The 13521-nt window shown below is 52.6% G+C and overlaps 1 protein-coding gene across 1 annotated transcript in view; it reads right to left on the bottom strand.

Annotated features, from left to right (window-relative positions):
- Positions 1 to 13521, bottom strand: part of POLR1A (RNA polymerase I subunit A) — an 84055-nt gene that overhangs the window by 13389 nt on the left and 57145 nt on the right. Inside the window, exons 22-27 of the mRNA XM_069101069.1 lie at positions 9536 to 9701; positions 8102 to 8323; positions 7068 to 7282; positions 4952 to 5119; positions 3363 to 3498; positions 2670 to 2827 (exon numbers count right to left, since the gene is read on the bottom strand). Of these exons, the coding sequence (XP_068957170.1) occupies positions 2670 to 2827; positions 3363 to 3498; positions 4952 to 5119; positions 7068 to 7282; positions 8102 to 8323; positions 9536 to 9701 (1065 nt within the window). The remainder of the gene's footprint in view (positions 1 to 2669; positions 2828 to 3362; positions 3499 to 4951; positions 5120 to 7067; positions 7283 to 8101; positions 8324 to 9535; positions 9702 to 13521) is intronic.

The raw sequence follows: 13521 nt of genomic DNA, 5'->3' as shown, positions 1-13521 counted from the left end.
GGATCTGGAGCGGGAAGGGAGTGCTGAGGTGACTGCAGACGGGGAAGCTGAAGGGCATCGTGGCTCAGGGGCCAAACTCAGAGTCTGTAACCAAGCTCAGCCCTCTGCAGGCTGAACAAACAACATGCCTGCCACCTCTTGGGGTGACTGCTCACATACACGATGGTGCAGCTGTAGTTAGTAAAGCACAAGTTCATTTACAAGCCAAAAGAGGGCAAGTCCCAGGTCCTCAGAACAAATGATGAAAGAGGAAAGCCCCTCCCAAACAAGCAGCCAATCTCATCTGGGTTGGGGGGGGAGCTGCCATGGGCTGGGGCACCAAGGAAGGGCCCCTGGTTCTGGGGCCAACGCTGGCCTCTGACAACCCTTCCCCATGTGACTGGAGACAAGCCCCTTCAGCCAATGGGCCTCAGCTTCCTCCTCTACAAAATGGGAGGGAGAGAGGGCAGGACTGGATGGGCCCAAGTCCCGGCTCTAGACCTGGGACCCTGAGAACTACGTGGCTGGCCTGGGACTCAGGAAGACCCGTGGAACCTGCCCTTCTCTGTGACCTTGGGCAAGTCTGGGAACTCTCTAAGATGATCAGTAACAGGAGCAGCTCTTCTGCATCAGAGGAAGGAATGCCCATGCAGGCTACCACCTCCCTATGCAGATAAAATCACCTCCGGACCTGCCTGCCCCCACCCCACAGCCCCTAAAATTCCAGGCACTGTGTCAGGCACTGGGGATACAAAGGCAAAACTGAAAGTCCCTGCCCTCACGAGCAGAGAGGACATTCCCATTAGAAAGCAGGCACAGAGGAGACGGGCTTAACCTGCGGTGTCCCATCTTGGCCCCATCCCCTATCACAAAGAAAGACACAAGCCAAGCCTCGTGCACACCAAGGCCAGGACACCTGGGGCTGGTCGCCCTGTCTGAACCCCCAATGGGGAGCTGCCATCTCTCTGAGAGGACTGGTGAGTGCAAGCTTATGCAGAGAGGCAGCTGCCATAACTGGCCCCTCACGAACACCGTTCTGTTCTTAATACCCTTCTGTGCTTTCCATACTAGAGGAGAGCACTTGGTGGACAGTAAGCACTTAACAAGGGCAGGGCAACGGCCGGGGGGCAAGGGGACCCAAGTGCTTCTCTAGGGCGCCAGGATCTAGGAGGCACTTGCAAAATTGTCAGTCCTCCAACTGCCCCCCAAACAACTGAACTTAGCATCTGCTTAGCAAAAATAATTAGCTAAGGGTCTGAGCCTTCCTCTTGGCCCACCCTCCTTCCAGCCCCAAGCTCCCAAGTGAGCCCTCTCTGGCTCTCTACCCCCACTCCCCAGCAATGAATGAATGAACAAAAAAAGAGACAGTGTCACTTGGAAAGGTTAGCTGGAGCTGGGGACACACAAATGAAAGCTTGGAAAGCTTCAGGCAGGGTAAGTGGAGCCCCAAGTAAACAGGCATCAGAATGTCCTTTCCAGAAGCGACACTAATGTAATTATGGGTCGGGAACTGAGCAGAGGGTTCTGGGCAGGAAACTGATGACCGGAGCAGCCCTCCCACTCACATGGGCCCCACACGCAGCCAGCCCTCGGCTGCTCCTGGGAGCACTTAGCAAACCACACTTACTGAGGCCTGGCAGGAAACAGCCGAGCAGAGCTGATCAGAGGCTCTCCTAAACCCAGGTAGACAGAGACTCTGAGCCGGGCTGTGACCAGCTCCTCCAACAGCCAGGTCACTGTGCAAAGCTGATCCACACCCACCCCTGGGCCAAGAGAAGGAAGCCTATGCTCTCTCCCCGTTAGACAAACAGAACAGTCTTGGTCCTTCTTGCCAGGAACAGGCTGCTAGACTTCCCTTTAAATGACTGGCTTCAGGAGGTCCCAGAGCTGGGAGACTGGAACTTGAAGAACAAAACTCAGGAGTTCATGGTGAGGGTCAGAAAGCCACAGGCTCTCAATCTTCAAACAGGGGAAGGACTCTCCCATAGGCTAGTGATGTCTGCTTTGCTAACTGACCCCAAGGGACAGGATTAGAAATAAAGGTCAGAAGCCATAGGGAAGGAAGACTGGCCCTCCTGACGGGGCAGCTCGTACTCAGAGGTGCTTATGTTGGAGGGGTCCTACAACGTGGGGCACTCCAGAGGTGCCTCTGCCCTCCCCCAGCACTGTCACTCTGCGACGAGCTTGAGGACCGCAGCGATCACTGAATCCCACCCTTCGTTTTATACAGAGGAAACTGGGACCCAGGGTCGCACAGGTGTGACAGAGGCTCCCCCTCAGACTTCTGTTTCATCTCATTCGTCTTCCTCTGACACTGAGGGGGCAGCACGGGACAGGCCAGAGGGGCTGAGCTCGGACCCTGGCTCTGACACTTCCTAACTCCTCTCCTCCCCTCCCCACCTCTCACACCCCCCCGCCTCAAGATCACCTTCTGCATCCATGGCAGGCATCTCAGACATTCACTTTTTTACCTTTCTTTGTACCCTCAGTGCTTGGCCTGGTGCCAGGCATACAACAGGGGCTCAATAAATGCTTGCTGACTAACTCCTGAGTCACAGTTTCCTCATCTGTGAAATGGGAGTAACAATATTTGCATTATCTCCCTCACAGTCTGCAAATCTTCCAAGCCACATAAATGGGAGTTATTAATATAATTATAAAAGAAAAGCAAAACCAGCTAGAAATCTGACCTTGTTTCCACAAAATGCAGAATGTCCCCGGGCCGCAGGTACTTCTCCTGCTGGTAATACTTGTAGGGGAGGAAGTCAAAGTGAATGCAGTACACTCGGTATTTGTCTCTCTTTTCTGCCATGCACAAGGACTCCCGGACATCAACTTTCTGCAATACCTGCAGCCACATCGAAAGGAGGACACACGCTAGGGCAGGGCTCTGGAGGAACCACAGGCAGTGTGGCTGGTGGCCCGGGGCCAACCCCGACCACACCAGGAAGCCCTCCGGCCCTCCCTGTGCATGCACCCCCTGCGGCAAGCACCAAGCGCCACGTGCACCCCAGCAGCATCTGGGACCTGCACCACAGCTGAGCGGGAAGGGAAACCCTCTGTGAAGCAAGTCCATCCAGGAGGGGAGACAGGCGCAGGCCCTGGTCCGGTGGCTTCACCTGCCCCACCTCGGAAGGCGGGCTGGCTGCCCATGCTGCCGGGACAGCGCCTCCTGCCTCTGAAGCCAGCTCTCCAGCTGCTAAGGCCCTCCTTGCCTCCTGCCTGACCATAACCTGAGAAGCTGATACGCCCCCTAAGAACTCAGAGGCCGGGGCTGGTAGTGTGTGCCATGGTGTGAAACCCCAGGCCGCGTAGCCAACCTGTCAAGGTGTTCTCGCAGAGGATTGCGGAGAGCGGCGCCTAACCAGCCCCCAGGTAGGTACCTCGCCCAAGCACACTCTGGTCAGTTGCTTCTTCAGGCTCTTGACCCTCTTCAAGGCCCTCTTGGTGTTGAGCACAGGCACACGCATCATGGGTGTCTTGATGTTCGAGCTGGCCACCATGAGGATCTCCCTCAATCTGAAAGAGAGGGTGAGGGCTGGGCCTGAGCGCCCGGTGGGACACTGGCAGGACCTAGGGTGTCCCTTCTCAGGGAGTGCCCTGCTCCGCATCTTCTTTCAAAACTGCTTAAGCACCACCTCCTCCTCTGATCCTCATGCCCCCCCATAAATGTGGCCAGTGTTTACTCTGTACATAGTTGGTCAATATGCATTTATTAAAAACTCACTACAGTTCAGGCATTCTGCTAAGTGCTTGGGATATAACAGAGGCCCAAACAGCCGCTGCCCTCGAGTAGCTGACGTTCCAGTATGCTGGTACACATAAGCTGTCCACATATAGAGCAGAGGGAAGGTGGCCCAGCAGCAGAGGTGAGGGGGCAGAGAATTCTAGGCAGGGGATATGCGTAGGCCACCATTCCTGGATCACAGGGAGTGGGGTGTCAAGAAGGCTGGAGAGAGAGGAAGGGGTGATGTCAATAAAGCCTAGGAGTTCCTAGTTGATCCTAAGGGTAATGGAGGGGGGGAGGTGACCAGGTCAGGAGAAGACCCTGGCAGCTAAGGGAGGGGAGTGGGAGACTTACAGGGGAACATGTCTCCCCAGACTCTAAGCTTCTGGGGTGCAGATGCTGCTGCCTCCCCAGGGTCTAGCAGTGCTGGGAACATGGCAGGTGATAAGGAGAAGCTGTTCCCTGCCTGCCTGTGGCAGGTTCAAACGCATTGATCCTATGCCTCCACTCTCATCACCTTCACCTCCTTCAAGGCTCCTCTCAGACCCAGCTCCCCTCATCTGTCAGACACTGCTTTGTACTTGCTGAACTCTGTGCTGTTTGCCCAAAGGCAAGGTCACCTCCAGAGGAGGCTATACCATGGACAGGAGCTCTGGGTCACACGTCCATAGCTTAGATCCTATGCCAACAAGGGTAAGGACAACCCAGTCTATAAACATGAAAAAGCAGGCTTAGCCCCAGCTGACATCAGGTAACAACGTTCAGAATGACAAAGGCACCTCCCACCTCCTTCTGGTCAGAACAGGGCCCATGGATGCTGGGGGCCACCAGCCATCTCTGGCTGCACCTGGAGAGGGCTGTTAGAGGGTATGGCCCATACTGGTACTATTACCTCACCTCACAAAGGCCCTAGCGCACTGCTGTATTTAGCAGACAAAGAAGGAGAGGCCCACCCTCAGTCACACAGAATGAGAAAAACCAAAGAACCCCCCCCCCCCCCCTCTACCTCCACCCTGCAGAATTCCACTGGGCCTACGTCCCCGAGGATCCAAATGCAGACTGAAGTCATGGCAGCATGTGCCACAAAGTGGGGGTGTCCTAGGCCCCTCCAGGATACCATGTGGGGCCACAGGTCAGGTGATGGTACTCACAAGCTCCAAAAGGCTGGGGAGCCTCAGAGGGACCAAAGACCCCTCCCCTCCAGCTTCCTCTCATTCTCTTTGCTAAATGCCACCTGTCTCTCACCTCGGAATTCCCAGTGTCACATTCATCTCTCCTCTGCCAGCAAAGTGGAAAGTGTTCAAGGTCATCTGTGTGGAAGGCTCTCCAATGCTCTGGGCAGCCAGGAGGCCCACTGCTTCTCCTGGGTCACACAGTGCCCGCTGCCACTTCAGATGGAGCAAGGTCCTCAACCTGGGGCAGAAGGGATGTGGGCAGTCAGGAGATACATCTCAGAGGGTTCCCCACCCCCAGTCACAAGGATAGAGCCTTTCCTATACTGCGCCATGGGCATGAGATGGATCCTGTTTCCTCAGTAATCACAACCCTTCCTGCCTTCATTGTTACCCCCATGACACTCTCAGGCACCAAATCACTGAGGCTCTAGACACCGTGCCAGGACCTGCCTCAGAATCCCTCATTGCCTTCAAAGGTCAGCTCAAGGACTGCCTCCCACCTCCTGCAGGGGCCCTTCCTGATCTGCCCCTGACTAGACACTAGGGCCTCCCCACCTGAAGCACTACTTAGAAGAGCACATGTTGTCTCCTCTGATAAGAACAGAAGATTCCCTAGGGCAGGAGTTAGCTCACTTTTGAGCTGAGGGTAGGGACTTACTAGCCCTGGAAATCCTGCCCGTCATCCTGGGCCGTTTGTACAACTGTAAGCCACTCAGGAGATGCTGTCAATGTCTGCCTTCCCTGGAGCACCTAGTCTATCACCAGGGCTCAGGAACCAAAAGGTGGCTTCCCAGTTTTACTCACCTGGACACAACTCATTCACCTGGTAGGTGGTAAACCTGGGCAGGGGTTAGAGCTCAGGCTAAATGTACCAACCACAAAGGGTTTGCTGAATGCAAGAAAAGTAAGACAAAACCTGTCTGTCCTCTTAAGTTTAAACTAGTCTGGCCCAACACCTGAGAAGCAGTCAGCATACACAGTATCTTTATTACAACACTCTTAACGAGGAAAGAAAGTCCTCTGAGCACGTCAACTGGACAACACTTTGTCAAATTAGTTTCAGTGAACTAGTGTATAGAAAGTTAAAAAAAATGTAAAGAACTCATTTATAATCCAAATTTTTTCCTAGATCAGATTAGCTTTGTGCCCAACTGGCTAAAATAACTGAGGTCTGAAAACATCTGAATACACCTGAGAGACAAAAATGGAGTGGGGCTTAATCCTGCTGGATTTCTCTGCTTCAAAAAGAGTTGGCCCCAGGCCTCCCTGCAGAAGGCAGTTAATGGGTTCTTCTCAGAGCCAGCCATCTCTTCCTTGTTTCCAGGAAATGAGCTAGCTGCAAACTGAATGCCTCTGCTCCCTCTGGCCCTCCGGGAAGGATGAAGAAGCTGGGTGAAAAGGCCACGGGCCCCTCCAGATTCCCAGGAAGAAGAGAAAGGAGAAGCAAGGAGAGCAGGCTGTGGGCCTCACACTGCCAGTTGTGGCCTGGAAACCACTGCTCCTAATGCTCCATGCCAAGTCCCCAAACTGAATGTTCTTATATGATGAGCCGCTGGAGAGCTAATAGGGAGGGACTACAATAAAATAACGGTCAGTTATAACAGGCAGAGTGGATGCCGTTTTATGAGTGACAATCCCACAGTTCATCAGAAAGCCCTCTGGGCACACACGCTCGTGGAAGACCCCTTGACCATCTTGGGTCCATGCTGAGTTCATTACACTGTCAGCTCTCTGGGCCTCTCCAAATTCTCCGTGCCTGTTATCGGCCCCCAACACTGGACCTTTTCTGAAGGATGGCTTGGCCAGTGATGAACATGCTGCCTGAGTTCCTATGAGTTCCTTGTTTTTCAGCTGAGGAAAGTGAGGCCAAGGAAGGTGACATGGGCAAGTGACAACGGCAGCACGTGGCTTCCTGGGGTCAGAGCTTCAGGCCTCTGCTTGGTAACATTCCTGACTACACCCCAGTACTGGTCTCTAGTCTTAGACTGCAGGGGAACTCCCAGCTCCACTCGCTACTGTCTCCTCTGGATCCTTGTCCTCAGAGGCCTGACACAGAGGCCACCAGCTTCTTTGGACCCCAACTCTCTTGGATCTTCATGCAGAAAGACCCCATCATGTCCCTCACATACACCTTCCCTCTCTCCCCCCACCCTAGCCCCTCCCCTGATTCACTCCCAAACTGTTACCTATCAAAAGAAAGTTCTGATTTTTCATAGCTCCTCTCAGCCTGAGCTGCCCACTCATGGGCATAGGCATCAACCTGGCTTTCAAATGCTTCTGACACAGACGCAAAGTGGATATCTGGACGCCAGACGCACAGGCTGGGATCAGGGCAGGGGAGGGCTCTCTTCACATACTTTCTCTGGCTCTTCTCATCTAACTCAGACCACATTTCCAAAATCTGGAAGAGAGAAGAGATTATGAAGCCACCAACCAAACGGTGACCCCCAGGTACCACTGTTCGGAGAATCCACGGGCCCATCTCAATGCCCCTATCCTAGGCAGAGGATAAAAAGGCTGCGCAGTGGCACAGGGGCCTAGTGCAGAGTCTATACGCCTTCACTTACTGTGTGACAGGGAGCAAATTCCAGCATCCCTCTGGGCCACAATGCCTCCACTGGAAGAGTGGGATTAATCATATCTGCCCTCACTTCCTCTAGAGTTACTGTGAGTATCCCAGAACGGCAAAGTTGGGGGGGGGGGCCCTCAAAGGCCAAGTCTGCCCCACGCCTGAACAAGACTCCCGTCTGGAACGAGAACCCATAAGTATGTGTGTGTGCACACGCGCATGTGTGTGCATGTATGTGTGAGTGCACATGTGTGTGTGTGCGCATGCGTGCATGTGCCAAGCCAGCCTACCCCATCATCGGAAATCTCTTTCAGGAATTTTTTCCTTCCGATAGGAGGATATTAAATGAAAACCAGCAGTGTCACTCTAAAACTCTATAAACCTGAACTACTATTGCAATGATTTTTAAAATTAAGGTGATAATGTTGTTAGAGTTCATGAATGTCTCCCACACATGAGAGGCTGGAGGAGGACATGTGGAGTTCAAATCCCAGCTCTCATGCTTCAGGGCAGGATGCCTTCCCTGCGCCTCAGTTTCCTCATCTGTAAATGGGGGGGTGGGGTTGAGCCTGATGACCTCAGGTTTCTTCCACCCTAGAGCTGGCCAGTCTGTGTCTGAGGCCAGCTGAAGGCCCCACGGGGACTGCTTACCTTCTGTGCTTTGGGGTCCCGGCCATTCTGGCTCTCCCCGGTGAGGTTCAGGGCCTGGACAGCCGCCTGTACTTTCTGGGAATAGCTCAGAAAGGCCCCCTGTCTGGGACATGAGGGAGGATGCTTGGCGCGCCACTTCCTGAGGGCTTTGGAGTGCTGGTGGGCCTGCGCGGGGTCCATTTTGGATAAAACTTCATCCAGATGCTTTGATTTCCGTATTGCCTAGAAAAGTAAGTCCAATGAACCAAAATGTGATAACCCCTGGGTCCCTGCCCAATCTGGAGCCAGGAGGCAGGTGGGCCCAGCAGAGGGGCAGGGAAAGCATGGAAGTCATTCCTGGCCAGGCCTGAAGAGGGAAGAAGAGGAGCAAGGGGCAGTCCACAGCTCACCTGTAGGCAGCATGATCACCTGGGGAAAGTGCCTGACCCTGAGTCACCAGCCATGGCTGCTAGCCAGGTGCCCTGCCTGGAGTCCAGAGGGCCCCAGCTGAGCCTTGCGCCTTGGACAAGTCACTCAAATCAAGCAGCATTTATTAAGTGCCTCCTGTGTGCCGGGCGTGCCCTCAGGGAGCTCCCAGTCTAACAGGCAGACAACACAACAACCGTGTAGGAACAGGAGCAGATGCGATACTGGGGTGGGAAGGCAGAAGAGCAGAGAGCCAGGACGAGCTTCTTGCGCAAGCCTCAGGATTGTGGGCAAGGCCTGTGACAGAGCAAACGTCTACGAGACTGAGATACCTGGGCAAAGCACTCTACAAGGACGGTGCTGTCACTATTATGTCTGACAGAAAATGGGGATCAATACTGTTCTTCTTGCCTCAAAGAATTATCATGAAGATCAAGGGAAGGGAAAATCAGGGCAAAAGCATTTCTGCAGCACCTCCTACGAGCCAGGCTCTGTGCTTTAGAACTCACTCGATCCTCCCGACAACCCTGAAGGGCAGGTGCTGTCAGGATCCCCATGTATAGTGGAAGAAACTGAGGCTGGCAGAGGCTAAGTGACTTGTCCAGGGTCACACGGCGAGGACGTGCCTGAGACTGGATCTGACTCCAGGCCTGGAGCTCTATCCACCCCCCACCTAGCTGTCACATAGAGCTATGTCTGAATCTGGACAGATTTAGATCTCGAGAGATACAAAACAACACTCAGAAAAGTTTTGGGTGCCACATGCAGACACAGCGTGTGATTACTGCCACTGTTCTACGGCCCAGAGATGATGAGGCCACACAAGGGAGGATCCTGTATCTGGGCTCGACACCGGCTCTGGCGCTGCCCTGGGAGGCCGAGGGGCCTCACATACTCACTGAGGCCCTTCTAGCCCGAGGTGTGGGACGCTCTCAGTCAGTGTGTGTGGACCCACCTCCCTTTCCGGCTGAGAGGCTGCCTCCCTCTTCCACCATCGCAGACCCCAGATCGCCCTCCATCCCCAGGTACCTCGTAGTTGCTGAGGAGGAAAGGAAACTGCTTGGGCTGCAGGAACTGCGTCTTAGGGATGTCCAGCCCATCCTCCCCGTACAGGAACTGGACCACACTGCCGTCGCTGTCCCGCACAGTGAGGTCGTACTGAACCACCAGGCCTTCCAGGTGCTTGATGATGCACCTGCGAACAGAGGAGAGCTCAGGCCTGGGCAGCCGAGGCCCGAGGGAAGGGGAGGGGCGCACAGGGAGCAGAGCACGCCTGGGCTGCCAGGGGCTGCTGGGAAGGAGGCGGCTGTGTGCCTGCGGCACTGTGGCCCGGTCTGGAGAAGCTCAGAACCGGCTTGAGAAGTGAACAAGGAAGCCCTCAATTAGACGACGGAGGGGACGGTTTCAGGAAAACCTGGGAAGACTTGTATGGACTGATGAAGAACCAGAATTTGGAAAAGCCACAGAATTTGTGAGTGTATCATACATTAATTAGCTATATAAACCTGTAACTGTATATGAGCGCATGATCTGTTAATTTATAAATATACACCGCTTATAAAATAAAATATTGTAAAGAGAAACAAACAACTTGGAAAAGCTTAAGGATTCTCAATGACACAGTGACTCCCCCCATCCCAGAGGATTGATGTAAGCATGTCACCCACCTCCAGACAGCCATGAGCCTCGGGGAGGTACAGATAGAGGCACTTTGGGGGAGCTGACTGCTTTGCCTGACAAACAGACATACTTAATAACTAGGTTTGTGTTCTTTATTTCTCTCTCAACTGGGGGAGGGGGAGAAGAGGGCAGGAGAAACAGAAGGCAAAATTTTAATTAAAAAACCAAACCAGAGGCAGCTGGGTGGTGCAGTGAATTGAGCACTGGCCCTGGAGTCAGGAGGACCTGAGTTCAAATCTGGCTTCACACTTGACACTTACTAGCTGTGTGACCTTGGGCAAGTCACAACCCCAACTGCCCTGCCTTCCCCCCTCCAAAACCCCAAACCAGCCTCATCCTAGAGCATCTTTCCAATAGCATGAGACCCACAAGATGGCCCTTCTCCTAGCACAGGCCAAAACTGGACTGCCCGGCCAAGGCTGCAGGGCCCACACTGAACTCCAGAGTTCTCCTCGGAAGAGGGGAACAGGCCACAGAACCAAGAGCTGCAGCTGCCAGTGGCCAGATGTGCAGCTCCCCCCTCCCCCCTCCATCACAGCTGCTGAGGAAACTGACTGTCCTTTCATGCTTCTCCAGGGACCTATGTTCTCTGGATCAACAAGAGACTTGGGATACGGCAGGCATTTCTCAGCTCTGGTGAGCCCTGAACTTGTCCCATCTGGCTCTTACTAACCCATCTTAAGCAGATGAGGAATTCACATTGGAAAGGAAAATGCAGGCATTACCCTGTCCCAGATCCAGTGGTTTTTGCTCAGCCTGCATTTGCTGTCTGCTCTCGAGTGACTTGGGTAAACAGCCCTTTCTCTGGGAAACTCTGCCCTCCCCCAGCCTCAGACAGATTTGCTGGGGATCCCCTGGGGGTCTCAGACTCCTGTGGGTGTCATCTGTGGCCTTCTCTTCTCTTCCTTCTCCTGCCAACTGAGTCCTAAACTCTGCTGTTTTGGGCCTCTGCTATTCTCTCCCTGGAGGGCTCAAACTACTTGGGCACATTTCTATCTGACTATCCTCTCGTCATCTCAAACAATACCAAATTCACCCCGTCCTGGAAAACCACCCCCTCTGATATCCTTGTAGAACCAGCACTCTGTGGCTTCTCCCTCTCTGCTTCTTTCTCCATAACCCTCTCACTTCCCTTCTATTCCATTCCTAACCTTCTTCAGTTCTGCACAGAACCTGTGTCCTCACTGCCTCCCACACACCCAGGCTCTGTCCCTCCCATGCATGCTAGGTACCATGAGATGGCCCTTTCCAAACCACTGCTTCCACCCATCTCTCCTCTGTCCAAACCTTCAGTGACTCCCCTTTGCCTGACATTTAAGGCCTGCCCCAATCTCAGGTCCGGGGTGGATTAGAGAGGGGACAAAACAGTTCATAGATCACAGCATTTTTACAGCTGGAAGCAATCTTGGAGATGTTCCATGTCTAATGCCCTCGTGTTACAGAGAGGTTAAGTGACTTGGCTGCTATCTTGGAGTGAGTGTTTGTATTTCTAAGTGTTTAAGAAAATCTGGGTGTCTGTGAGTGAGCTGATCTGGGTGTGGGTCAGAACAGCAGCATGGGTGGGGATGAGGAGATTTTCCTGGAGGCAGGAAAACCAGTTAGCTATTGTGACATCCCCATGTAAAGAGGAGAGCGTGGAACAAGCCAAACAGCTGGAGAAGAGTGGGGCAGATGGAAGAGATGCCGAGTAAGTCTGCCAAATGACTGGGCAGAGGAGAGGGGCAGGAGGGGGCCAAAGGCAACAGCCCCTCTCCAACTGGAGATGGCAGCAAAGTGTTAGAAGAAGGTACAGGAGAGCTTGCCTGACCACCCCTAATCCCAAGGCACCTGTCTGCTGCCCACTCTCAGGGGTCACCCATCTGGCTCGGTGCACTAGGCCCAAAATACAATTAGCCCACCCACTGGGCCTATGGCTTGCCTATCCAACCAGACTACAAGGCCCATGGAGTCTAGTTTGGGAGTGTAAACAAAGACTTGGGACGGAGAACCGAAGGTTTATCAATAACAGCAAGCTCTGATGAAACACACTCTACACCTCCAGACAAAGAACTCCCAGACACAGACAGAAGAGAATTTTCTCTTTCTCTTAGGACATAGATAATGTGGACATTGGTTTTGCACACCCAAAAGTATCCCTAATGAGTTTTGAAGGATAGGAATTCTGGAAAGAGGGAGGGGGAGGCAGAGAATCTGAACTGAAAATGAAATACAACTGAATTTCAAAATTTAAAAATAAAATAAAAATAAGTAAAATGTTTAAAATGAAAAAGTAGGAGGGGCGGAGCCAAGATGGCAGAGTAAAAGCAGGAACCTGCTTGAGCTCTGGCTCCAACTACCTCAAAAACCTGTAAAAAAACGACTCTAAACAAATTTTGGAGCTACAGGACCCACAGTGACAGAGAGACAAATGTCCCACTAAAGGCAGCCCAGCAGGCAGACAGGAAGGGGCTATCGCACTGGGCTGGGAGCCGAGCACAGTCCCATGTGAGCCGCGGGGGTCCAGACTTGTGGCCCAGATGGGCAGCAGCAGACTGCAGGAGAGTAAATCACCAGCAGCTGTGGCAGCTTCATTCTTCTCAACCCATAAATGCCAAAGAGAAAGTAAAAGGTCAGTGTGGAACTCTGCTGGACCTGGGGGGGGGGACGGGACACTGAAGAGTGTGGTCTGGTTCCTACCCCCAAGGAGAGAGGTGGCTGCAGCTGCCACCTCATGGCTGCCTCCAGATCAGAGGGGGACCAAGTGACCATTCAGAGGATAATCACTCTTGCTTTGACCTGCTTGGATCTGGGGTTGCTGTCTCAGGTGGTGAAAAAACTCCTATGAATATTATAGCCAAATTCCTGAATTCCCAGGTCAAGCAGAAAAATATTACGAGCAGTCAAGAAGAAACAATTTGAGTATTGTGGAAACACAATCAGGATGAAACAAGATCTAGTAGCTTCTATATTAAGGGATCAAAGGGCTTGGAATATGATATTCTGGAGGTCAAAGGAGCTGGGATTAAAACCAAATATCACCTACCCAGAAAAACTGAGTATAATGCTTCAGGAGAAAATATGGACATTCAATGAAAAAGAGGACTTTTAAGCACTCTTGATGAAAAGACCAGAGCTGAATAGAAAATTTGACTTTCAGATAAGAGAAGCATGAGAAGATAAACAGGAAAAAATCATAAGGAACTTTAAAGTTGAACTATTTATATTCCTACATGGAAAAATGATCATTGTAACTCATGAGACTTTTCTCAGTATGAGGATAGTTGAAGGGAATATATATGTTTATATGGATACATATATATATGTATAGGAAGTTGTATGTGTGTATATGTGTGTGG

The sequence above is a fragment of the Petaurus breviceps genome, unplaced genomic scaffold (genome assembly GCF_028583685.1).
Source record: "Petaurus breviceps papuanus isolate PSGF00001 unplaced genomic scaffold, PetGlider_PUasm1.0 446, whole genome shotgun sequence".
Taxonomy (NCBI): domain Eukaryota; kingdom Metazoa; phylum Chordata; class Mammalia; order Diprotodontia; family Petauridae; genus Petaurus; species Petaurus breviceps.
Note: the sequence above shows the minus strand (reverse complement) of the source record. Positions and strands in the feature narration are given on the sequence as shown.